The sequence below is a fragment of the Oryctolagus cuniculus genome, chromosome 8, assembly GCF_964237555.1.
Source record: "Oryctolagus cuniculus chromosome 8, mOryCun1.1, whole genome shotgun sequence".
NCBI classification, from domain to species: domain Eukaryota; kingdom Metazoa; phylum Chordata; class Mammalia; order Lagomorpha; family Leporidae; genus Oryctolagus; species Oryctolagus cuniculus.
In genome coordinates, this window is record NC_091439.1 from 74,449,439 (window position 1) to 74,475,998 (window position 26,560).

Below are 26,560 nucleotides of genomic sequence, written 5' to 3' on the forward strand. Positions count from 1 at the left end.
ACGGCGCTGGCCACATTTTTATAACTGCTTAAAACATGGTCAACTTATATTCTGATAAATATTGTCTTTTTAAATAGTGTATATGTAAATAAATGAATTTAGATATACTTATTAACTTCACTTTCATATTTAATTATATACAAATATTAATTAAATACACCATGGAAAAAGAAATTAATAATCTATATATAGAGAAATTGGTATAAGTTGCTCTAAACCTAAGTCCTATTGATCCTAAAAAGGAGCAAGATTCAACTTAACATACAGATGCTTTCAATTTAGTAGACACCAGCAAGGTTTTATGAGTATGAGTTGAATGAAGACCTGTTCTCCAAGAACTCATAGTCTATGTGACAAACTGACAGAGAGATAAAAAGAGTCACAACTACAATGTGATAAACATAACAGAACTATGTATCAAGTACTGTTTTTCCAATTAAGAATCCCTAGGAAATTTCTTCTTGGATAGACAACATTCACTCTGAAAGCTATTGCCAGCTAAACGGCTAGAAACTCACAGTGTAGAATGCTGTCTTTATTAACCCAAAATTAAGAGAAACAACAGCAAATAGATAACAATAAAAGCTTTATTCCTGAGTATTCTTATTGTCAACAGTTGCTTTTAATTCATATGTAATTTCGTTTTTTTCTTTCATATCAATTTATGAGGCATTGTAAAATACTAATATATTTTTAATATAAAGTAACTGAAGAACAAATGCGGTGGACAAACTTATTCAACATCACATTGCTGTGCAAAAGGCAGAAAACTATTAAAAGCTGCAAAATATGTGCTCTATCAAATGTCTATTATACTTCACTGCCTATTATTCTATAGTCATTCTTTGGTTTAGGAATTATTTAACGAATATTTTTGCCACAGATTACGTTAACTATAAAATATACACAAAAATTTATTTTGTGACTTTATTGAAATTATTAACCCCATTGATTCTTAAATCATTTGCAATTTGTTTGACCTCAAATCATCTACCTTTCACATATAGCCATCTATGAATTACTCCATACTAAAGAAATGAATACTAAACCTACTAGGTTCTCTGGGTATCGCTATATTGTTCTTTTAAATTTCTTTTACTTGAATGGTTTTAAATATGCTTTTCACAGTCATTTCCTTGCTCTTTCTTGAACAGCTCTCAACGTGGCTATTATTGGCTTTACTCCTTAATCACTACATTAGTAATATTTTTTTCAGGGCAAAACTGGACCATCATTTGGTTTATTTATTCCTTTTGACCTCTAAATTGTTCATGTTTGTTTTTAACTAGCTTCTACTTATTCTCAGGATTCTTTATGATGCTTACTTTCAGAAAGTATACTACAGTTAATCATTTACTAAACATAATTCATCAGAGGAGAGAACAGCAAAGTATTTGAGAGGCAACTATTGGAAACTAGAAATAGGTAAGAACCATTTCTCCACATTTATTAAAGAGTGGTAGCCAACAGGCCATATACAGCACATTCATAATCTTAAAGTTGATTCTATGCCTCTCAAAAAATGCGTTAAATTTCTGAAACAAAGCAAATTTGCATTTCAATTTATTTCTGCATAACTATTCATAGAGCAACACTCAAGGTTTGGTTTAACAATGATATTACATCATAGAGAGATAAGTTAAAATTACTAAATTTCACAGATTTACTCATTTTCAATGTGGTAGTTTTGAGAATTTATGAATAAGAAGCCAAATTCAGATAAGTCATATGTGTTCTCTTAATTGTTTTGGAAGATATTCTCCCAAGTCTTATTTGTGATTGTCTTCCCTGGATACCATGCAGAAGTGGGCAAGAAAGTACTGTGAATTTTCTCATGCTAAATCAGTGTCAGATTTACTTCCCTGCAGCTTAAAAAATGGAAGTAACCATGTTCAGGATTTACATATGGGCAATTATTTGCCTTAAGAAATAACAACGGGTCAGTAATATTTGGAGAGACAGCAGTGTTAATATACTCTGTTGCCATCATTTTTCTTCATTATAGAGTGAGTTATTTTTTGATCAATGCAAGATAAGATTCCCACCCCGCTACATATGCAATAGACTTGGGGTAAAAGATAGTTGAGAAGCTAATGTAGCAATGATAGACAGGAATGGACTGGAAGGCTGAGGGCCCAAGAGGAGAACCTTGTACATTACACGAATGGCTGGTTTCAGACATGTTTTGCATTTTTCTAACTAAATTCCTACTGATGGAAAAATAAGAATGAAAAGCTGAAATGTTACACCAACAGTGGTTAAACTTTATTTTAGAAAATTAATTAATTCCATAACTTCCCTAACAACAACGGCCTCAGTATATCTTTCCTAACCACAGTATATCCAGATTGTGAGACTCTGACAGTACTGTTGGAAAAATGAAAAGATTAAATCATGCTTTTATCATGAAATCTTTTCTTCTTTCCAAACATCAAAAGAGGAAAAAAAGAGAAAAAAGAAAAAAAGAACAGAGAAGTTATTTTTCATAGCCTAGTCTCTGTTGCCAAAGTATCATTATTTGACTGAACATCAATCAAAATCCATGTGTATGAACTAGCGGAAATTATATTCCACTGTCTAAAATTAGAATTCATTATCCAACTATGGAGAATCTAGCTAAAACTATCATTTGGAAATAGTAGTAGGAGACAAAGTGTAAACAAAAAAGTAAAAAATGTGATCTAGCTTACAGAGAATGACACAGAAATAAAAAAAAGAGAAATACATAAAAATAACTGATTATTATACCTCTTTCAAGAGACTGAGAAAGATAAGTATTCTCTGCGAGAGGGTGTAGCACATAGCATACAATTTAGCCTAAATTTTAAGTGGGTCACCATTCTTTGTAATCAAACAATCACTAAACCTAAACATAATAGTAGCTAAAATCATGTTTTGGTGAGTTAATGCCAATGTGGGAAAAGTACATATTATGTTTTTTATAATATGCATTTGCCAATAATTTTTAAAAAATTATTCTAAGGTCAAAGAAACAGACAGAGTAGTACAGATAGACAGATAGCACTCATACCCACTGCTTCACGCTCCAAATGCCTGAAACAGCTGCGCTTAGGCTGAAATCAGAAGCCAGTATCTCAACTAGGATCTCCTCTGTGGGTGGCAGGAACCCAACCACTTGAGTCATCACCTACTCCCTCTAGGTCTTCATTGTCAGGAAGCAGGAGCGGGAGCTCAGATCCAAAATCTAAATGCTACCCCCGTGGTCTACTTTAACAGAAACCAGGAGGAAGAGGAGGAAGCTAGGCAGAAGGACTAATGTAAGGAGAGGTGGCTGGCCCAGCTGATTGCCACTCTACACAGTGATCTGATATTGAAATTACCCAACCAGGCAAGTCCAGCCCCAGATAACAATCATTATCAATGTGGGAAGCCGGGGCATTGGGCAAGCAGCTGTCACAACAGAATCTGGCCTCTGAAAGAGCACTGTCTGCTGTGTCAAAAACTGGGTCACAGAAAAGGGGACCCAGGGTTGAAGGACTCCCAGGTCAGAACCACAGAGCCTGTTGGCCCTGAGCTTTTATCAAAAGCCCCTTACTCCACCTGACTCCGAACTGAGATTAGTATTGAGGGCACAGTGCCTAGGGTCTGTGTAGATAAAACAGGTGGGACAGTGAATTTTCTTTTAGATACAGTAGCCACCTGCTCTGCTAGCCTCTCATTCAGGCCAACCCTCTTCCGAGTCATCCAGGTAAAGCGAGTCAACAGGGTGCCTTCACTAATGAAGTTCACAACCACCTTGAAATGTCTCTCCCAGTACCCCATGTAAAGAGACAGATCTACAGGTTTACCCAAATGTGTGGGCCTCACACATACCTGCCAGGCTTTAAAAGCCTGTCTGATTATTGACAAACTGAAAATCCTTTCTATCAGTTCCTATTTGCCTTTGAATGGGCTTGCAAACAGTGTATAAAATAGCAGATAATCTGGACAGTACAGACACAAGGATTCAGAAACAGCCCACATCTATCTGGACAGGTCTTTGTGTAAGACCTAAAGGACTAACCTCTTGAAGGGCTAGAGAGATGATCTAATATGTAGATGATGTGCTAGTCTGTTCTCTCACCTGAGACTCCAGTTTTGGGCATTTGATTAGCTCCTTTAACTTCCTGCCAGAATGTGGCTGCTGGGTTTCCAAGGAGAAAGCATAGCTAGTCTGCCAGAAAGTTAAGTATGCGATCTTGTCCTCACACCTGGAGGATAGAGGCTGGCTCCAGAGAGGTTATAGATATTCCGCAAATTGCCACCCTTCAAATTTAAAACAGCACCAAGCATTTATTGAAGTGACAGAATATTGCAGATTATAGGTCCCAAAGTATGGGAAAATGGCAAAGCCTTTATACAAGGCTCTCAAAGAAAAGTCAGAACAGGGTCTCCTCCTTTGGAAAGAACAGAACATAAATTTCACCCAGTAGATAGCTGCAATGACTAGGGCCTCTGTGCTAGGGTTGTCAAACCTAATCCTTCAAAACAGGGAGGCCTTAAACATACCAACTGCTGCCCAGGGAGGCATCTTGCCACGTTCCAAAAATGTTTTTCGGTCAAACTAGGGAGGTACAAAGCCATATTCACTATTTCATGAATAAGCCCAGATAACTTCAGAACCAGGTCAAACACAGTTGAAATGTCTGGCCCAGCACTGAGTCATGGAAATCCTGGCCATTGTCTTTTTCTGCCATATAGCTTCCATATTCTTAATGCTTCCCTTTACACCATGTGTTTTAATGCCATCATTTTGTCTCTAATAGAATAAAGCTGTCCAGAGGCTGGGTTTCCAGTCTATCACTTTGGATGACATGACTAGCCTCCAGATGATGTAAGGCAATATTTTCCTAGGCCATCCTCAATACCATAGGACAGACAAAAAGATAAGAATATCTATCCTATAAGCAACTCTACACCTATATGCTAGCTTCAATGGACCTTAACCTATGTTAGCACCAATAAAATTATGGGTACTTCAGGGGGAATGTTAAGGTAGGTAGGTTTTAGTCTACGTGTGTAAGAGGGGCAGAAGAAAATGAGAGTTTTTTTGTGGATTTTGTAAAGTGGAATAAAGAAAATGTAGAAGCAAGCCTTGAAAGCAGACCAGCATTTACACACCAAAAATGTTGCTATTGCTTGATAACCCTGTCAGGTAGATCCCAGCCTTCTCCTGGGGAAGCTTAAAAGAATCTTTCCAACCCAGCTTTTAGAGGGCTATTAGGTCCATTACAATATTCTGGAAAGGAAGGACTTGGAGAATTCCATGCCCAGGAAACCCACCACCAATAGGTACCCCAGAGAGAGATGGGCAAGGGGAAAGAGGGTCCATACCACATCTATAAAAACTCCAGTCTCAATACAGATAGGGATCTAGGTCCTTCACCAAAAGGCCCAACTGGTCTGCCAGGTGTACTTTCTTTGTTACCTGTCTAAATCGGACTTGGTGCTCAATGTTTTCCTGAGATGTTTGGTCTTCTAAGTATACTCCTCTTCAATCAACTTTGCTACCTCACTTACCACTAAAAGAGTCAAAGGATTAAAGGAAAATAATGGAACAAATCAGAAGTGTTTGTCTTCTTTTGGGATAACTTGGAAAGATGTCCAGAGAACTTATTCAAAGTGATGATGGGGATAGGATGTAAACAGAAAACAGACATCATGTCAAATTATCATCCTCCTCCAAGAAGGGTAACAAAGAGATAGAAAGAGATTCGGGGATCTACTGCCATGTCAAGAGAAGGAAAGACAGCAAAGTTCTCCAGAGTAGATGAGCAGTGTGTTCTTAACTTTCAGTTGATAGTAATCACTTATATACTCAGCAAACATGGAAATGTAAAATGTAGATTGTTTATGTGGGGGATTATTTGATCCATGTAAGAGTATAACTGCAAATAGAAATGAAATTCCTTGGTAAGTAATGGACAAGTACTACAATAATGAAATTTTTATATTTTCTGTATGTTTTGAGGTGTCAATTGACTTCTATTTATAGAGAAGAAGAGAGTCATGAGGGTTCTCATTTATATATGAATAAATACTTGTCTAGTGAAAGAAGGTTGAATTGATACAACCATCTGGAGTAGTATTTTCCTTTTTATAACTGACATATTTAAAATGTAATAAATAATTGTATAACTGGGGGCATACACAAATAAGAATAAAGCAAAACAAAAACACCCTATAAGTTTAACTCTATACCTTCAAATAGAAATATAAGGAAGTGAATAAATACAATTTGTTTCTGCCAGCTCAAATGAAAATATTTCCAGTTTAACTGATTTTGACAACAGTATTTTCTCTGCAAAATCCGAAATCTAAATGTATATTGATTAGAAAGTCCTTCTATTTGTCATATATCCTAGCCCATATTTCTTTGCAAAATCCATTGTAAAATTATGAATCCTTATTAATTTCCATTTTTAAAAGATTCATATACAGGCTGGTGCCGCGGCTCACTAGGCTAATCCTCCACCTGTGGCGCCGGTACTCCGGGTTCTAGTCCTGGTTGGAGCACCGGTTTTGTCCTGGTTTCTCCTTTTCCAGTCTAGCTCTCTGCTGTAGCCCAGGAAGGCAATGGAGGATGACCCAAGTGCTTGGGCCCTGCACCCACATGGGAGACCAGGAGGAAGCACCTGGCTCCTGGCTTCAGATCCACGCAGTGCGCAGACCATCCCGGCCATTTGCGGGGTGAACCAACGAAGGAAGACCTTTTTCTCTGTGTCTCTCTCACTGTCTAACTCTGCCTGTCCGAAAAAAAAAAAAATCATATACAAGCAAAACATGCTGCATTTCAGAACCTGAAGCCATTAACCTCCATTAATTTTACTTTGTGTGAAGATTTCTTTCTTTGGCTCACTTACTTTCATTTTGTCTGGAGGTAGAGAGTTTGTCAAGCCCTCAACCTAGTAATAGCTAGATGGGAAGTTGCCCAAGCAAAATGTTCACATCTTTTTACCCGTATAGGTCAAACTCCTGCTTACTTTATAGTTTAACTCATTGGCATATGTCTCTAATTAGTGTAATTCTACCATCTACAATCTGAAATTTCTGGGACTGATGAGGAATGCTATTAAGAACATGATGGACTTCTTGTTTGATAGAACTGACAGAGTTCAAACTATGGTTTAAACTTATTATAAATAATTTTTTATGTGGCTCATTGTGCCTCTGTGTGCACGTTGTGTGTGCGTGTGTATGTGTGACAGAGGGAGACAGAGAGAGAGAGAGAGTGAGCACACAAGAGACAGAAAGAGCAGTTTCATATATTTGATGCTTTTTATCTTTCCACAGTGATGATTTCATGTCTGTAACAATCTGGTTCCCTTTCACTTGTTTCCCTTCCTGTCTTTTACAGCTTCTCTTGGGAAATATTGTTCTGTCATTGTGTGCATACTTAGATAATCAAACATTTCTGAAAGCAGAGAAAAAGTTCAAACTTTGTGCACTTCTTCTGATTTTTTTTTCTCATTTGACATACTGTTAAGACTGTGATCTTTTCTGACTGTGATACTAAGATTAGCTCAGTTTTGCATAATCAGCAGGTTTACTTTGGGTGGTTTCTAGGAATGGTAATGGGCTATAAGTACAGAAGAGATCTTTAAAATCCAAGTTGAAAATCACATAGAAAATATGGAGGATGTGAAAAAAAGCCCCTAAAACCTAATACTCTTAGACCCTGCTGTCTGTAAAAGCATTATTTAAGTGAAAAATAAAAACATTTTTATACTCATACATAATATTAAAATGGTATTAGGGATCATTTATATTAAATGGTAATTTCCAGATAGATTTTGTTGCACAATTTATAATTTACCATCTCATAATTGATGTAGAATGCAAAATAATTTAAGATACAGACTTGGTATAACATATCATTGATTTTCATGGTGCAGACTAGCCTCTGCTGACAAAAAATTATTCCCAATAACATCATTACCTAACTTTCTCTGATAGAGGAAAGATGAAGGGAAGTAGATATGGTAGAAATAATAACAGTAATAATAATAATAATAGTAGTAGAAGTAGTAATAGTAATGCCATTTATTGAGTACTTTCTATATGATTGGCCCTACTCAAAAAGTGTTATACATATTAATTCACTTTATCCTCTCAACAACCTTTTGAAACAGGAACAATTATTATAGCATTTTAAAGTATAATTCTTTCAATTAATTATTGATTTATAAGAACACAGATCTTTCACTTCCTTTATTACCTGTCGGTTCCAGTAAGGAAAAATAATTAGGTATATTTTAGTTTTTACTGAGTTCTTAAAAGGTCTCAAATTCATACTGTAAATCACCTCCATCTTAGTAGCAAATTCTAGGCACTGAACCATGGAAAATTTCTAGTTACAAAGGAAGAGTTATCTTTGTCTTAGCCTTTATAACTTAAAGAAGAATATAATATTAGCTAATATATAATTCAAAGAAACCTGAGGTTATAAGAGTCTTAACTACAAAACTCTAAAGAAACCAAGAATGGAATAACCACAGTTGAACAAAAGTGGAAACTCCAAAATACTATATTCTGAATATTACACAAAAAAAATGCAAATGGAAGCAAGTTTTATCACAAAATTATTAAAGATAACTGGTATTCATGATTGTTTCATGCAGGAGATTTTTAGCTAACACACAAAACTTTAAAATGTGTATAGTTATTTTCTATAATTTCAGATTTATATAAAATATCAGACCTTAGGAGAAAAAATAGCACATCAACACTTCTTGTTCTTATTTCCAAGAACAACACACATTCTTCAATTTGAGTTCTATTCTTAGAAGCCACATACTTTTATACATTCATGCCTTCAAAAATAATTTTATCCGGTGGTATGTTGGACGAGGGAAAAGTAGGAGTGAATGTTCCTATCTTAATTAATAGCTATGTTCTAAAATATGTGCTTAATAATTCTAAATAATTTATAAACAGAAACAGAAATTAATGGTGACATTTACTCTGTTCCACTTGAAATTATTTCCATGATGCTATGCTAGATTTATAAATTATTTTAAAAATCAGAATGTAATTTAGTTTATTCTTGAATTCTTCCCTTTTAGAGTCCAGATCTAAAAGTGACTTTCAACTTCAAATATAAATAAATAACTTGTCCATGTGTGAACAATGAAAAATCTATACAAGGCTATTGGCAAGGCACAAAATCCATTATGAGAATAAAATATTTTTGCTAGAATATTATACATTAAATTATATTTTACATGAATAAAAATCTTGGATCATTATTTCATGTAACTGATCTATAGAAATATAAAATAGACTCAGAAAATAGTATTAACCAATCAAGCACTTCAAGCAAATAAATAACTAAATATGGTCATATTTCTAAAGAATGCTTCTGGAAATCATCAAAAGTGCTCATTTTTAAAATCTAATTTTTACATATTTACAACCTATTTCCTAAAGATATAATATTAATCTCATCTTCAAATTTCAGGCGAAGAACATTATCTCTATTATTTTGTTCATTATCTTGGGATATCTGAGCTCTGCAAATACATAAAAGATATCTTTTACCATTACAAATTTGCATTTTTTTACCTAGCCTCCTACTTCCAATAATAGTCGGAATCCAAAAATTCCAATAAACAATGGCTCTCACATTAGTTTATCACATTAAGTAGAATTTTTAGACTAAATTATTAATCCTTATTTAGACATCTGATCATAATAATTAGTTCTATTAATTATAGTATTGCAAAAATTAAAGGAAGAAAAAGGAAGGATGGAGGGATTGAATAACAGGGAGGGAGGAAGAGATGGATGGTTATCTTCTTAGAATTCTATCTATGAAATATATAAAACCTGTTCCCTTTATATTAATAAAAATTTTAAAATAAAATAAAATTGAATCAGTTACACTTTTTAAAAATAATAATTAGTTCTTTTGATCCATGATATAAAGTCACACATTGTGTGCTCTTAGACCTGTGATATATTGAGAATACTGACAGCTTAGCATTTTTCAGGTAATGTGGAATCAGAGACAATCTGTTATTCAAATTAGTGTATAGACATATACAAACTCACATCTGTCTGCAATAATTAAACAAATCAGTATTTTATACTATTTAAAATAATAATGTTGTTCAGTCTTTTAGATAATTAACTGTGATCTGGTATTAGGGTACTGTTAGTTAAACCACAGCTTTCCATGCTGGATACTCATACCAGAGTGCCAGCTGGAATTCCTGTCCAGTTTCCTGATAATGTCCTGGGAAGGCTACAGAAGACAGCCCCAGTACTTGGGTCCCTGCCACCAATGTGGGAGATCTGCATGGAGTTACTTGCTTCTGGCTTCAGACTGACCCAGACATGCCTCTATTCGGGGAGTCAATCAGCACATGGAAAATTAAGTCAATATTTCTCTCTCTCTCTTTCTCTACCATTCTCTCTACCTTCTCATTCTTCCTTTGAAATAAACAAATACATCTAAAAAAGTGCACTGATAATACCTTGGTTGAATCCACACTTTACAATAAAACTATGGGAGATCGGAAATCCATTGAAATGTAATGATGCATCCATTTGTCTTACACAATGAATTTTCTCTGAGGTTTTTGTTGTTGTTGTTGTTTTTTGTGAGTAGAAAAATTCCACAGGAGGCAGGAGTTTTGTTTTCAGTCCCTTGGAAATGTCTGTTAAATAATCACATATTGTATAGTGTTCCCCTAATCTCCCTTTTCAAACAAGCTTTATATTATCTATTTTGATCAGCACCCTCAATTTATACACATATTATGCACATATAAATATGCAAAATTACTAACATACCTAGAGTTTTTAATATTACTAATTTCTATTTTCAAATATTTCACAATAATATAAGCAATTTAGGTGGTATCTATATCAATTTCCTTCAGAAAAGTAATTTGCATTTTAATCATTTCTTCTTAATTTATATTTTTATAAAGTATGTGGTATTTAAATATGGCCTTCATGCCTTGCAATTAGCTTTTTAATAGTATTTACCACTTAGCTAAATAGCATAGTACTGCCTGCTTCAGTTTCGCATGCACACTCTAACAGTTGTCATTACCTCAGTAAGTAAACAGAATAATTTAAATGACACTTCTTAAATCTTACGAGTATTTGATAATAGGTCCTTAGTATTACATCCATCAACACCTTTTGGGAATATCTGTCATCTGAATTAAGACAAAATAATTCATCTAAAGAAGCAATCTGTGTCATTAAACATTATCAATCATAATAGCCTTTCAATGAGAAATTCTAAGAGTCTGCAGTAAGAGTTTTCTAAGGCATACATTTCAATTTAACAGAGTCAGAAATACATTGTACATCTTTGTAGTACACACATAGAATAGAACAGAGCAAATCGGAATCAGTGAGATACATTTTTAAGCAAAAGAAATTTCTTAAGCAAGAGAAAACACAGAGCTCTTAATATAGTAATGCACTCTTTGTTTACAGATCATCTACCAGTGAGACTTGATAGAATATTCCACCACATTATCTCACACTTCCCTGAAGTTCCTCACCATAGAATATATTAGGAGTCATAGTCACAGAGAAAGCTAAAATGAGTAGTTCAACTGAACAAAACAATGGCTATGTAACCCAGTGGTATCCCAGAAGTAATGCAGTCGTTAGATTTTATCAGTCCACATGTACTTTCTATCCATAGATTGGAAGTATTCTGAGAACATTATTAGATTAGCTTAATTTGCAAAATGAAACTTCTTCACAATTATCCCACTAAAATCAGGGAGAGAGAACAAGTAAAACTTGCATCTCTATTCAGATGAATACATTAAATTGTAAGTCATTAATAATTTGATATGCTCACACGTAAAATGGTTTATAGAAAAATGTATATTTCCTAAATGTAAAACACATTATCTACTATCCCTTTCCCATAGCTGCATTTATAATAAAAAAATAAGACCAGATGAAATGAGAAACTAAGCAAAAAAAATTTAAGCAGCTTTTTTCAATACAAAAGTGCTTTAGTGTTTTTTTCCAATAACATGAACATTTACACAATTTTAACAAAATGAAAAATTTTGGCACAATTTGGCAACACCATTGTATGATATGTGAACTTAAAACTTCCATCTTTTGACACACAGTTCAAGCAGAAGTGGGAAGCAATGGATTAAACTGTAAGGGTCCTGATCACATGTGACCTTCCACTTAAGAGGGAATGCATTTAGTTCTTCCGCTAAGTAGACCCATATTGGTCATGTTTAAAAGACCCTGAGGTGTTCTTTATGGAGTATATATCCCCCTCCCCAGTCACACTGATGGCCATTATCCTTATTACCTTGCTCTCCTACAACATAAAAAATATTTAGAGGTTTATCTTTATTTCACCCTTTGCTGACGTGAGCCACTGTTCTGTGTCCTGCAAAATGGAGGATTCTTATATGACAAGTTTTCCAGTAACTGAAATGTCAAATACTAAAAACACACCACTGGAAATTAAAACAACAAGGAAAGTGGACAAACACCACTTCCTGAACAGACCAGAAATCTGTCTGAATCAGGAGAAGCCACAAACAGGGAAGGGAGTAAGATTTATTTTCTCATTTTTGAAGACAAAATGCCTTTACATTTGTCCAAAATATATTACATAAATATCACTAAAAATGAATCACTTTTTGTGCAACAAGAAAGTATTGATTTCTTGAATTAAACATTCCACCCTCCCCCTACCTTCCAGCAACCTGGAGCACAAAGTACAACCTTTAACGTTTAGCATGGAGAGAATTTTAATCAGTGATAAGTCTTCGCTTTGAAACAGAACCGGAAGATACTAATGTGCATAATGTATGGGATATGGTATTGGGTTCGCTTTCATTACAAGTTTCCTTTTTTATAAAGCATCTGGAGCAAGCAATACATTAAAGAAATTAGAGAAGTTCTAACACTGCTAGCCATGCCACAGCAATTTCACATTATCTAAGAATGTGTCCCAGCCTGGGAGAGTAAGCAAATGGCCTTTGATAGGAGAGTGAAGGATCCCAAGTGTCATAGCACTGTTAGAATTTTGTTAATTTCTCAGTAAATCGTTTTAAATATTGCACAGTAACATTGGCTGTAAAAGGCTTTTCTGGCCCTCTGGGGGGCCCTGAAGCTGTATAAATCCATTTTAACAAACATACTGCTTGCCTAGCCAGAGACACACTATTTTTTTCAGCTTCAGAGGAATAAGTGTTAACAATAAATTCATGCAGACATATGTAAAACGTGCTTTGGCCAGAGTAAAGGGAATCTAAGATCATAAAATGCCCTTCAGTACATCCTCCTCCTCCTCAACACAGAAAATCAGCATCACCACGTCATTGTAACCATGTTCTCTTCTGTCTCACCTCTCCCACAGTAAACCTTCTTACCTCTCTCCCTCCTTGCACTGCCTCCAGTCTTTTCAAGTTTAAACCCTGAAAGAGAAAAAAAATGCTATCATTGGCTGGAATTAGCTAATAATTAGTATTAATGGAATGATTTTGAAGAAAATAATTCATTTAACGAAGATCTACATATGTGTATCTCGCACATATATTTGTCTGTATATATATATATATATATATATATATGCACACATATAGACTAAGTCTTAAAAAGTGTTAATGATGCATTTTTTGCTAAACCCCAGGGTCATAAGTAAAAATAAAATGTAATGCATGTACTTTAAACAAGGATTGACTACTCTTTAATGAAACCAAAATCTGAAAGATGCTGTTTAAACTTGATGCAGTATGTATATTATATGCTGTGATGATAAGCTCCCACTTGACCTTATCCCACCTGGCATATTTTGGGGCCAAACACTACACCTAATTAATAAAAGCGGCAGAAGTCCTGCCAGCACTGGTAATCATCTAGAAAATATCAGGATTTCATTTCTTAAATATTCAGGATTAATCCCAACAAGGTTTTTTCTATTATCATAACTGCATTTCACACCAGAAGGAGAGAAGCTTCTTTGATTCGCTAATAAACATTATGCTTCATTAAAAGGAAGAAAACTCAATCTTTTTCTTAGCCAGCAAATTGCAAAATGTGCTTGTGACATAAAAAAAAAAAAACAAAGAGAAATCTATCCATCCATCCGTCCATCCATCTACCCATCATCTTTTTGTCTATCAAATATTTTCTTTCTATTCATCAATCATCCATCAATTTTCACATGCCATTTAGAAATAAATGTAATAAATTTAATAAAAGCAAGCAATATAATTTAAGACCAATTTACCCCCTCTCTAAACCCAATGAAGGCTTCAATTCCTGTTATTTCCCCTATGGTACCTTTGTATATTGGGGAAAGAGGTATGAACTGCAATAAAGCGTGATGTTATAGTACTTAGTTCTTGGTTTTTTTTTTTTTTTACCTTTCTTACCACCTATTCTTGTCCCCTTGCTCTCTCCCTCCTTCCATTCTTTTAAATTATTTATAGCACACACTCATTCAATATTTACTATGGGTCAGGCATTATGCCTGACATTGGAATACATAAATAAAAAATAGCTCACCAAATTTAGAAGATACTTGACTAGGAACACAAAAAGGATGAGCCTTTGGGAGAACAATCTCACATGTATAAAATTTTCTTTAAGTATTACTTTTATGATTAATTTATTTATTTTAAAAATCAAAGTTAGAGAGAGAAGGAGAGAGATGAATAGAAATCTTCCATTTGCTGGTTCACTCCTTGGATGGCCACAATGGTCATCCATGGGCCAGGCAGAAGCCAGAAGCCAGGAGCCTCACCCAGGTCTCTCACATGGGTTACAGGGGCCCAAACACTTGGGTCATTGTCTGTTGCTTTCCCAGGCCATTAGCAGGCAGCTGGATTGGAAGTGGAGCAGCCAGAACACAAGCTGGTGTCCATAAGGGATGCCGGCATTGCAAATGGTGCCTTTACACTCTATGCTACAACACACATCCCTCTGGGCTTTTCTCGAAGGGATGGAAACCAACAGAGAAGAGTACTGATGAAGAAGGCATGTGAGCACCCTCAGAGGCTAAGGAGGGAAGGCAAAGAGAAGAGCGTGCACCAAGACGTGACATACTCTAAACACCTGCTACACAAAGGGTGGTGTCTGGATTAAAGCACAGCTTCACCTGGGAATGCATGAGACAAGCAGATTCTCAGATTCCAAACCCAGCTGGATGGGACAGCAAAACGCATTTTAGCAAAAGTTCCCATTAACTAATATGTGCACTGAAGTTTGGGAATCCTTGTTCCAAGAGGGCAGGAAAAGTAAGTGGCTTAGCTGGCATACATTGTGAGCTGGGCAAAAGGGAACAGTGGAAAAACAAACCTGAAAAACTGGCCAAATTATGAGTTTTTTTGAAAGGAATGACACAAGTTGTTTTAGCTTATGCTTACTTTGTTAACTGTTTTTGAAAACTGGAGGTAAAAAAAATTATATATCAAAGGCAGACAAAAATATGGACTCAGTCTTAAAATGTAGTCCATATCTGCATTTCATTTTCTCATTTTTTTTTAAAATAGAAACACTACCAAGAGAAAATTGGAAAGAATACAGATACATTTGGGATTTATCTTCATCACAAATAATTTTTCATTTCTCTCCCTCTTCCTCTGCCTCTCTGTAACTCTGCTTTTCAAATAAACTGATGTTTTTGAGATCCTTTTTTAAAAAAGTTTTATTTATTTATTTGAAAGGGAGAGAGAGAGAGAGAGAGAAGCAAGAGAGAGTAAGAGAGAGAGAGGTCTTCCATCTGATGGTTCACTCCCCAGTTGGCTACAATGGCCTGAGCTGGGCTGACCTGAAGCCAGGAGCCAGGAGCTTTTTCATGGTGTCCCACGTGCAGACCCTGATAATGACCCAAGATGACTTGGGCCATCTTCTACTGCTTTCCCAGGCCACAGTAGAGAGCCAGAATGGAAATGGAGCAGCCGGGACTTGAATCAGTGTCTATATGATATGCTGGCACTTTACTGACTACACCACAGCGCCAACTCCATAAATCAATCTTAAAAAAAAAATGGGGGCTGGCCTGGTGGAGCGGGTAAAGCTGCTGCCTGTGAGGCTGACACCAAATATGGGTGCCAGTTCATGTCCTGGCTGCTCTTCTTCTAATCCAGCTCCCTGCTAATGGCCATGGAAAAGCAGCAAAGATGGTACAACTGTGTTGGCTACTGCCACCCACATGGGCGACTCAGATAAAACTACTGGATTCTGGCATTGGAGTGGCTCAGTCTTGGTTTTTGTGGCCATCTGAGGAGTGAATCAGCAGAAAGAAGATCTCTCTCTCTCTTCCTCTCACTCTGTAACTCTAACATTCAAATAAATAAAGCTTAAAAAAAAACTCAAAAATTTTTTCAAATGTCTCCTTAAAAAACACAAATTTAACAATTTTTACATTGCCGTTTCAAATTTTTTTCTTACCATTTCATTAATATAAAGGATATTAATATAAAGGAAATTAATATAAAGGAAACATAATTCAGGTACTTCATATATATAGTTTTAAATGCATAATGATAGTCACACCCACCTGGCCTCCCTCCCTTTCTCCGATCCGCCCTCCTCCTGCCTTTCTTTTTTCTTTTAATTTTTACAATGACATACTTTCAATTTACTTTATAATTATAAGCTTAGCCCTCCACTAAATAAACAATTCAACAAGCAGTAAGTAGAGAGACCGCTGTTCTTCAGGAGCATAGACAAGTGTTATAAACAGTAATCAAATCTCAAAATGTCAGTTTCACTCATATACATTATATTTTTGTATTCTATATATCAGTTGCCACAAATCAGAGAAAACATGTCATATTTGTGTTTTTCAGACTGACTTATTTCACTAAGCATAATGGTCTCCAATTGCATCCTTTTGGTTGTAAAAGAAAATATTTCATTCTTTTTTATGGCTGAGTGGCATTCCATTGTGCATGTATACCATAATTTCTTTTTCATCAGTTGATGGACATCTGGGTTGATTCAATACCTTAGCTACTGTGAAATGCTGATATAAACAGAATATTTCTCCATTTCTGATGAAAATCTGAATGGCACATTATTAATGTATTTGTATTATCACCAACACATTTGGTATAAAAAAGTGCCCTTTAATAAAGATATGCTAGAATTAAATATTATATATCTATCTTTATAGTTTGAAATATAAAAAAATTATTTCTCTTGTGTTAAAGAGCACATTGGAAATACAATAGCTACTAAGTTTTGCATAGTCATTAAGAAAATTTATAGGATAATTCTTTTTTATTTAGTGAGAGCATTTATGCTTTATAGTTTTTAAGAAGTGCCTTAAAGATGCATCTCTCTACATATAAAACTCATTCATTCAATTGTTTAGAGAAAATACATGAACACAAATATTAACTATGGCTTTTATTTCTAAAAATAAACATCTCTATACTACTCAAGAAAAATTTTGAGAATCAAGGTGGCAAACTGGTTATTTTTGTAAATAAACGGAAGTTTGATTTTGATTATAGAAAACTGTCTACATATACAAAAGACATAGTTAAGAGCCTAAATATCATTAAAAAAAAGGAAATAAGAACAAAATACTAGAATATTTAGTTTCAACCTGGAAGTTTGGGCTAAAAATAAACTCTGAAGTGATATTCATGCTTTGCATTGTTAGAAGAGTTTAATGGGGAACTTCTGAAGTCAGACTGAAGCGAGTCTAAATCTCCAGTTAATCACTTTCTTCAATGTGCTTGCCAATAAATTTCACAATCTTTCAACATTATAATTTGTTCTTGAAAAATGAAAATATAGTAACTACCTCATGTAGTTGTCAGGAAGACTAAATGATATAATACATGTATAATGCTTAGCAAAGGGCAAGGTGTACTTTATATAAAAATGTTAATTTCTGTCATCTTTTTCTTTTTGTCTTGTTCCTCATCTTATTATTATTTATCACTATGGTACCCATGTCTAAATATGCATAATTTAAATTAAAAAAATCTGTTTATTACTTTTGAAAGATGAAAATTTTCTAGAGAATCCTTATAGCCAATAAACTGAAAATATTCACATTGACTAAAGGAACAATGATTTTTCACATATTTTCTGATTTGATACAACTATTTTTTGAGGTAACTATTCTCTTCATAATATATGGTGGTGATGGGAATTGGCCATTATTACTTCAGTTTTTCTGTTTACTTTTCCTACCATCTAATTCTGGAACTCAAGTTCAATGTGAAATGGGTAATTATCCCACATATCACTAGCACTGTTCACTTTAATTAAGTCTTTCTTTTCTCTTGGTATCTCATTTTACATATTTTCTATTGGTAACAGCTTGCAGTTAATTGACATTTTCTTCCACAGTGTCTAATCATCTGTTATTCACACAAAGGTTCACGGAAACTGTTTCCCAGGTTTCTAGAGGTCTTTATACAGTTTGCTTCTCTCTGGTAATCTGTCCCACATATTCTAGCTCCCTTGCACTTTGTATACTCAGATCTCTATCCCCTCAACTACAAAAAATAATAGTCACGCCAGCAGTTACTGCTTGGCGTGACTATTTGCACATACCAAAATACATGTTTATAGCGTTGCCTCCTCCGCTTCCTTTGCAGCTTCCTGCTAACGTACACCTTGGGAGGCAACAGGTACTTGGTGCCTGCCACCCACTTGGAAACCACTTCACCTGACCCAGCCCTAGTTATTGCAGGCATTTAGGGAGAGAACCAGCATATGGAGCATTCTCTCTTTCTCTCTCTCTCTCTCTTTCTCTCTCTCCTTTTATAGAATTAAATTAAATTTAAAAAACCCTTAATGGTCATGAAATTCTCTTTGGGCTGTTTCTTCCTTAACCATGGCAAAAAAGTTGTTTCCCTTCTCTCAGAGATTCCAACACTTCCCTAACAGTTTTTAATGTCTGAAAAGTATTACATTTAGTTTATTATTTTCAGACAAGAAAACTGAAGCCCACAAAATGTAAATTTTGATATCTGAATGCTACATATAGTAAGTACAATAGTAAAACTTAATCCAATATTCCAAGACTCTAGAGACCAAGTTAATTTTCTGATCCATAGTCAGTCTTTAAAAATGCTTATCAGTCAGAATGTTTATGTGCTACATACTTTTGAATATATGTGTATTATAACATGAAAGTCATGCCTGATGCATTAATCATCTTTCCTTAAGGCAACACAGCAATAAAGAGCAGCTGTTTATCAGGATGTAGCAAAAACGACAGAGAGAGAGACAGAGAGACAGAGAGAGACAGAGAGAAGGGGAGAGAAAGGAAGAGGGAAGGGAAGGGGAGGGAGGGGGAGGGGAGGGGAGCAAGCATATCTGCATAAACATGGTTGGGCTAGAGGGCTAGCTGGACAGGTGGCTATATTTGTAAACCGTGTAATAAACTTGGGCATCATTTAGCCACTGATTATTGAAAAACAATCTTCATTTTGAAAAGCTGAGGCAGGGCATGTGATGGCAAGAATTTGGGAGCCACAGTGACAAAGAGTAACACTCTAACAGAATTACACATATAGCAATAGTACCTTAAACAAAGTTGTGATTTAAAGAAGTGGAAGGAGTCAAGGTACAATGAGATCCACTAAGTACTACTGAGGCATGATTTAGGGGATGATAAATCAGAACTGGTTACATGAACATGTCCAAATCCTGGAGGAAACGTGAGTTTTCAGTTGGAAGTTCATCTGGCTCAAATGGGGAATGCTGTTAAGGGAAGTGTCCCCTGTGACTGCAGCCTCCACTAGGAAAACTGCAGCGATCTTGATTTTTCCTGAATCTTACTGATAATGACTTGGTCATTTTGCTTTGAAAGTTCAGACTGTAATATCACCCCCGACGGACCAAGCAATAACATGCAAGACACAGGATCTTTTCAAAAGAAATATTAAAATCCAGCAACCCAAATCTCTTTTATGTGTTCACTTAAAAATACACCACGCCATGAAAAATTCTTTGCATTTTTAGGTTTTGTTTAATTTCCCTTTACATATTGAAATTATTCATAAAGAAATGAGTAAGTTTGAATCCTATCCACTGAGAAAACTTGATACTCAGAAACCCGTGAAGTAAAACAGAAACAGTCAAATTTCCTATGTATTTATAAATATGAAGCATATTGATTGATCCAAAATTAACATAAGATTTACTAAATTTTAATTGAATGAAAGTCCTTCATTATTCTCCAGCAGTAAATTTATCAACATGTCTTGAGAGCAAATCAAACCTAAAATACTCTGGGGGTGATGTCTGATCAAACCATATTTGTCTAACTGTACATATTTTCTCACTTGAGAGTATAAACTCTTTGCATTTATCAAAATTAATCACTTGAGACTAAACTAAAATGTTGTAAATTGTAGGTGGGGAAAAATTACCCTAAAGCAAACATTCTGCAATGTACTAAATTAAGATGGCTTAGTAAAGCATTAAGGAGAAAAAACTATTAACTGAAAACAGAATTCCCTATGAAATCTTACACTGACAACTGTGTGAATATCCCCAAGATCATTTCTCTCTAAGGTATCGATGGAGGAGAAAGATGTTCACTTTCCTAATGATTACAAGTGCTAGCAAAATTGTCATAGTGTCATAAAGATTTCTCGTGCTTCCCTGTAAACAAAAAGTCAGATATACACCATCTAATGCTTTTTGAGTTTGTTGATTGATTTCGCCCTTATATAAAAATACACAGTAGAGAGATGGAATAGATATTTCACTTCCATCACTACAGAGGTTTCATTGTGGTAATTCTTCAGATGTAAAGAATAATCACGACTTAAATGGATAATATCACAATTATTTTTTAAAGACTTCAAATCACAGTGTGACATTTACATTTAGACTCAGCCATGGAAGTACAGGAGAGAGGCAGAAGTAACCTTAAATAGCTTGTAGATATTTAAATTCTCCATTAAACAGATAAGGAGGCTTGCATCCAGAGAACTTAAGTGACAGTTTTCAGACTCAAATTCTAGTTATTGAGTCCCAAATCCAGAATTATCTTTGTTTAACCAAACTGTTTTAATAGTTCTATGATATATCATTGTCTTAAATGCTGTATAACTTTTGGATCCATCCTTAACCATTTTGTGTGCCAGGTTCCACAGATAGAAAATTGAAACAACATGTAGGATAAATGAGAAACTTTATATACAGCACAACACAGTACCCATAGACTGATAAAGCACAGCACAGTACCCATAGACTGATTCATATTAGTAGTTTAAGGTGTTCGTTCTTCTTGGTGTTATCCAAATTAAAGATTCATTACTACTACAATTATTTTTAAAAACTGACTTTTTTTAGTGGTCTGTCTGAACTAAGCATTGTTCCTAGCGTTCTATCTGGATTAATTTAATTCCTAGAATAACCTTATTACATGTTATAACAAAATAGTTTTTCCCACATTGGGCTGAAATGAAAATGACCTTGCAGTTGTTCTGCTCCATTTGATTTTGAACTGATTGCTTTAGATAACATAAGACCTGGTGCCTTATTTGTTCTTCCTATTCCGAGTTTTATTTTGCACAAAAGAATCACAGGAGTGTCTGTAAAACACTTCTGGCTTCCCTGATCCTTCCCAGCACAATTCTTTTCGGGCATAAAATACACTCTTGGAGAGTAGGATAACGTCCTACTCTCTAACAAGGACTTGGTTTACTTATCAAGAAAATGATGAGAATAAAAGGAAGAATATAGAGAGATATAATCTGTGTAGATCTTTAAAATCATTAGCTTGTATATCTTGCATCTAATATTTGTCCTTAGTTTTTATTTTAGGAAAGGGAGAACCTTACAGGTTCTTTCTATGCATTTTTTTTTTTTTTTGACAGGCAGAGTGGACAGTGAGAGAGAGAGAGAGAGAGAGAGAGAGAGAGAGAAAGGTCTTCCTTTTTCCCTTGGTTTACCTTCCAATGGCCGCCACGGCCAGCGCACTGAAGCCGGCGCAGCGGGCTGATCCGAAGGCAGGAGCCAAGTGCTTCTCCTGGTCTCCCATGGTGTGCAATGCCAAAGGACTTGGGCCATCCTCCACTGCACTCCCGGGCCACAGCAGAGAGCTGGCCTGGAAGAGGGGCTATCAGCACAGAATCCGGCGCTCCGACCAGGACTAGAATCTAGAGTGCTGGCCTCGCAGGCAGAGGATTATCCTATTGAGCCGTGGTGCCGGCCTATGCATCTTTCTGTCCTGAAAGGTTTCTCAGTGAAACTGATGAAATTACTCAAGAAGCTAAATTCCAACAAGGTTGAACACAGTGTGATATACAAACTGTTAGCCTTATTTAGCCTCTAAATTATGTGTTTTTTTCATTTCATATTTACTTATTCCTCTCAGTTTGCTGCACAGAATTTGGATTCATTGCCAACTTCCAATTAAAGTTCTGTTAACAATGTTCAGGTGGATGTATATTACTAACCTTGCCTTATGTAAGATAAATTTTGTAAATGCTAGTATTGAGATGTGTGACTAGCAATAGGTTTAGAGAATTGGCACAGAAACTCAGAGCTTCCAAGGCTGTTTAATATATTTGCTAATACTATGTTGAAATCATAAATCACAAAGAGATAGGAAAGCAAATGGAGCTCATCGGGATTTGAAATCCATGTAAAGGCAAAAAACAGTTAAACATCAAAACTTATCAAACTCTTTCTCATCTCTCTTCTAAGTTCATAAGTCTAGTCATTTTTCCCTTCACTGAACGCAGGAAACTTTCAATAAGTCTTCATCTTCCTATCCAAAATAAATCTATGTCAGTATTTTCAATCACCTAACTGGATCTTCACTGCTAAATTTGTCTTTTTTAAAATAGGAAATATTCACTTATTGTTTTAAATAATATTTCACAATCATATCATAGGATACTTCAAAATGCACACATAGGTATATAACAAAAATATTTGTAATTACAAGCTAGATGACAAGCACTTTTCAGTCTTTTACATGATTATTTTTTAATCTTCACATTTACACTATCTTGCAGGTGCCATTATTAATTCATGTTTTCATTACTGGGAAATTGAGTCAAAGAGAAATTAACTTGCCAAGAAAATGAAGCTCAAAGGAAGGATATAGAGTCTACAGTATCTGATTACAGACCTTCTTCTACAAGCACTACACATACTACCTCCAAAAGAAACTATTAGTGTAATTTTTAATGTGTGTTAGATGAAAATATGAGTTAAAACAAATGTGTTTAAAAAATAAATGTTTTGAGCTGGCGCTGTGGCTCACTAGGCTAATCCTCTGCCTGTGGCACCAGCACTCCGGGTTCTGGTCCTGGTTGGGGTGCTGGTTCTGTCCCGGTTGCCCCTCTTCCAGTCCAGCTCTCTGCTGTGGCCTGGGAGTGCAGTGGAGGATGGCCCAAGTCCTTGGGCCCTGCACCCGCATGGGAGACCGGGAGGAAGCACCTGGCTCCTGGTTTCGGATGGGATCGGCGCAGCACTCTGGCTGTAGTGGCTATTTGTGAGGTGAACCAATGGAAGGAAGACCTTTCTCTTTGTCTCTCTCTCTCTCTCACTGTATAACTCTGCCTGTCAAAAATAAATAAATAAATAAATAAATAAATGTATGTTTCAGGGGCTGATGTTGCTGTGCAGTGGGTAAAGCCGCTGCTTATGAACTGGCATCGCATATGGCTGCCAGTTCCTGTCAAGGCTGCTCCATTTCAATTCTGCTCCCTACTAATGGCCTGGGGAAAGCTGGACCCCTGCCACCCATTTGGGAGACAGATGAAACTCCTGGTTCCTGTCTTCAGCCTGGCCACCATGGCAGCCTTCTGGGGAGTAAACCAGTGGATGGAAGATCTCTCTCTCTCTCTCTCTGTCTCTGTCTCTCTCTCTCTCTCCCTCTCTCTGTAACTCTTTCAAAATAAATGAATAAATTGTAAATAAAGCAAGATTAAATCATTAAATGATTCTGCTTAATTCTAGGATTATAGTAACATTCAAGGAGTCAACCCATACCATGTCACTTTTACATATTCAAAAAGTAAATGTCAGGTAAATTATTGGTTTGAGTACATTTAGGATTTCGAAATAACTGTGAAAAAAAAACATTAAAGTAAATGACATTGGATTCCAGAGTCCCTGATTCCTTGGAAAGAAATGTGAAATTCAATTGAAATATTTCCTGAGGCAGACAAAGATTAAAAGAAAATTAATGTTACTGCATGGGCACAAATAACATTTCAGAGAGTTTGTCTGTGATTATCGTTGCTCTAGGCTAACAAAAATATTAAACTAGTATAACACTTACATGCCTCTAGTTCCCTAGAAGTTCTCATCTTAGTACACTCTCTAAGTTAAATTCCTTCTGCTCCAGGGACTTGGGTCCTCATATTTTAAGAGGTTTGATACAGTAAAGTTCATCGTGCACCTGGATTATTTCTAGTGTTTCTGATGTTCATAGCTGGGTGATGATTTCTGAAGAAAGTATCTGCCCATTTCAGATATGAAACCAGTCAGCAACACAGAATTTCTATTAATGCTTAATGTGAGATTATTTCTGACAGTGCCTAATTGTTAATCTAATTCTTACATAGCGTGTTAAAGACAAAGTTTTAGGAAACAAGTAACCCTAAACACTGTCAGTGACAGGTATAGTGTTTTAGCATTCAGAGGGGTAAGCAGTCTAACTGTGAATTTGAACAAGCTTAGCACCATACATGGAGCAAGTGACACTATGTAAAACAATTATCTTGCTATTTAAAAAACAATTACTTTATGATACTAAGTTTATTGAATTTGTCTATCCAGCAAGTTGTTTTTCATATTCTTACCATGGTTAATAAAAAGTGAGGATATGCTAAAAAATAGTTCATGAGAGAGAATAGCTAGGATACAGTTGTTTATCTATTAAGCGATCTATTTTAATCTCCTCAGAGCTTATCTCTTTCTATACCTCATGCCTTTCCATGACAGTATTCTGGCCCTCTTGATAATTGTTAACACGCCAGGATTTTTCCAGTCCAGCTTTAAGAATGGATGCTTATTCTGCCTGAAACTCATTCAGCTATCTGCATAGCCTACTCCCACAACTTTCTAACTGCTACTTCTTTCTGAGTTTCTCAAGGAGATCCCCTATTATCACTTTATTGTACTATAGATGACTGCCTGCTTCACATCTAGGCACATAGGAAATCTGTTAACATATTGTATACATTATTATTATTGTGAATTATCCATATATGTATATTATATCTATATTAGAATATAAGTGTCACAAAAAATAGAGATCTTGTTTTTCTGTTTTCTAAGTTATCCCAGTTTCCAAAAGAGTGCTTAGTGCATGGAAGTTGCTAAATATGTAGTTAAATGTCTGTAGAATGATCAGAATTTTCACTTTTCTAAATTACCCATTTATCTAAAGATTTCTACCAAATCTCCCATATATTAATTTATACCTGTAAGTAAAACAATTTGTGTTGGCTTTAAAGATTCACTACATAGAATAAATTCATTCATTCTTATTAAAGTTAAATCACCAAATGTAAAATTTCATTGTTAATATTAAAAGATTCAATATTTTTGATCACATTATATCTGTTTAGAACACAGAAAAAAGTATCCCATCATATTTTCTGTGCAATCCCTGAACAAAGATCAATGTCAGAGATTTCATTAAAAATTACTGAATCAGGGCCGGTACTAAGGCATAGTGAGATAAGCTTTTGCCTGCCCAGCTGGCATCCCATATGGGCAACGGTTTGAGCCCTGGCTCCTCCACTTCCGATCCAGCTCCCTGATAATAGGCCTGCGAAAGCAACGAAGGATGGCCCAAGTCCTTGGGTCCCTGCACCCACATGAAGACCCAGAAGCAGCTCCTGGCTTCCATGTGGCCCAGCCCTAGTGGTTGTGGCCATCTGGGTTGTGAATCAGTCAATGGAAGATGTCTCTCCCTCTCCCCACCCCTCTCTGTTTAACTGCAGCTTTCAAATAAATCAAATAAAAATCTTTTAAAACAATTACTGAATCAGATTATTCCTTAGATCATATTCCTTGACTGGATAGTGTCCCCTTTCTACCAAGATGAAAACGATTATTTCAGGATCAAAGTCAAATATAACATATGCAAAGTTTAAAAATAGAAACTGAATTCAACTAAATTAAGGACACTGATTAAAAGAATCTATCACAATGCCTCAAGTGATGATTGAATCTGAATAATAAGTTGAGAAAACCAACTTATTAAAACAGTAAAATTATATCCAATTATATACAACACACTCTAAATAGCATTCTGTGGGTTTCTGATCCTGACCATGACTCAATGACATAGGATTCCCTGACAAAGATGCAAAAGAGGCTAGACAATGCTGCTAATTAACTTTTTCTTCCATATGCATTGTCTGACCAATCCTAGTTTCTGTTCCCCATCTTTCCATATACCAAATACTTCTCCGCTTATGGTAGCCTGTATTAAGAGGTAATGCATTTCAAGGACACTGTTCCTTGCAGAAGCCTCAACACCTGCATGTTCTCAAACCTCTCTAATGAGTCCATGGACTTATATTGCTAAAGGAGCTCTGAATCCTTATTTCCAAGAATGGATGTCTCACTCAACTTGTTAGCTGTGCCT

The 26,560-nt window shown here is 35.5% G+C and overlaps 1 protein-coding gene across 5 annotated transcripts in view; it reads right to left on the minus strand.

Moving 5' to 3' along the window:
• Window positions 1-26,560, minus strand: part of CCSER1 (coiled-coil serine rich protein 1) — a 1,459,660-nt gene that overhangs the window by 501,129 nt on the left and 931,971 nt on the right. For 4 of the 5 annotated variants that reach the window (XM_051819560.2, XM_002716991.5, XM_051819561.2 and 1 more), the window contains one exon: window positions 13,383-13,427. In XM_051819560.2, coding sequence (XP_051675520.2) covers window positions 13,383-13,427 — 45 coding nt within the window. Of the gene's footprint in view, window positions 1-10,431; window positions 13,428-26,560 lie in introns of those variants that run through there. The other variant, XM_070047862.1, reaches the window with a different exon arrangement.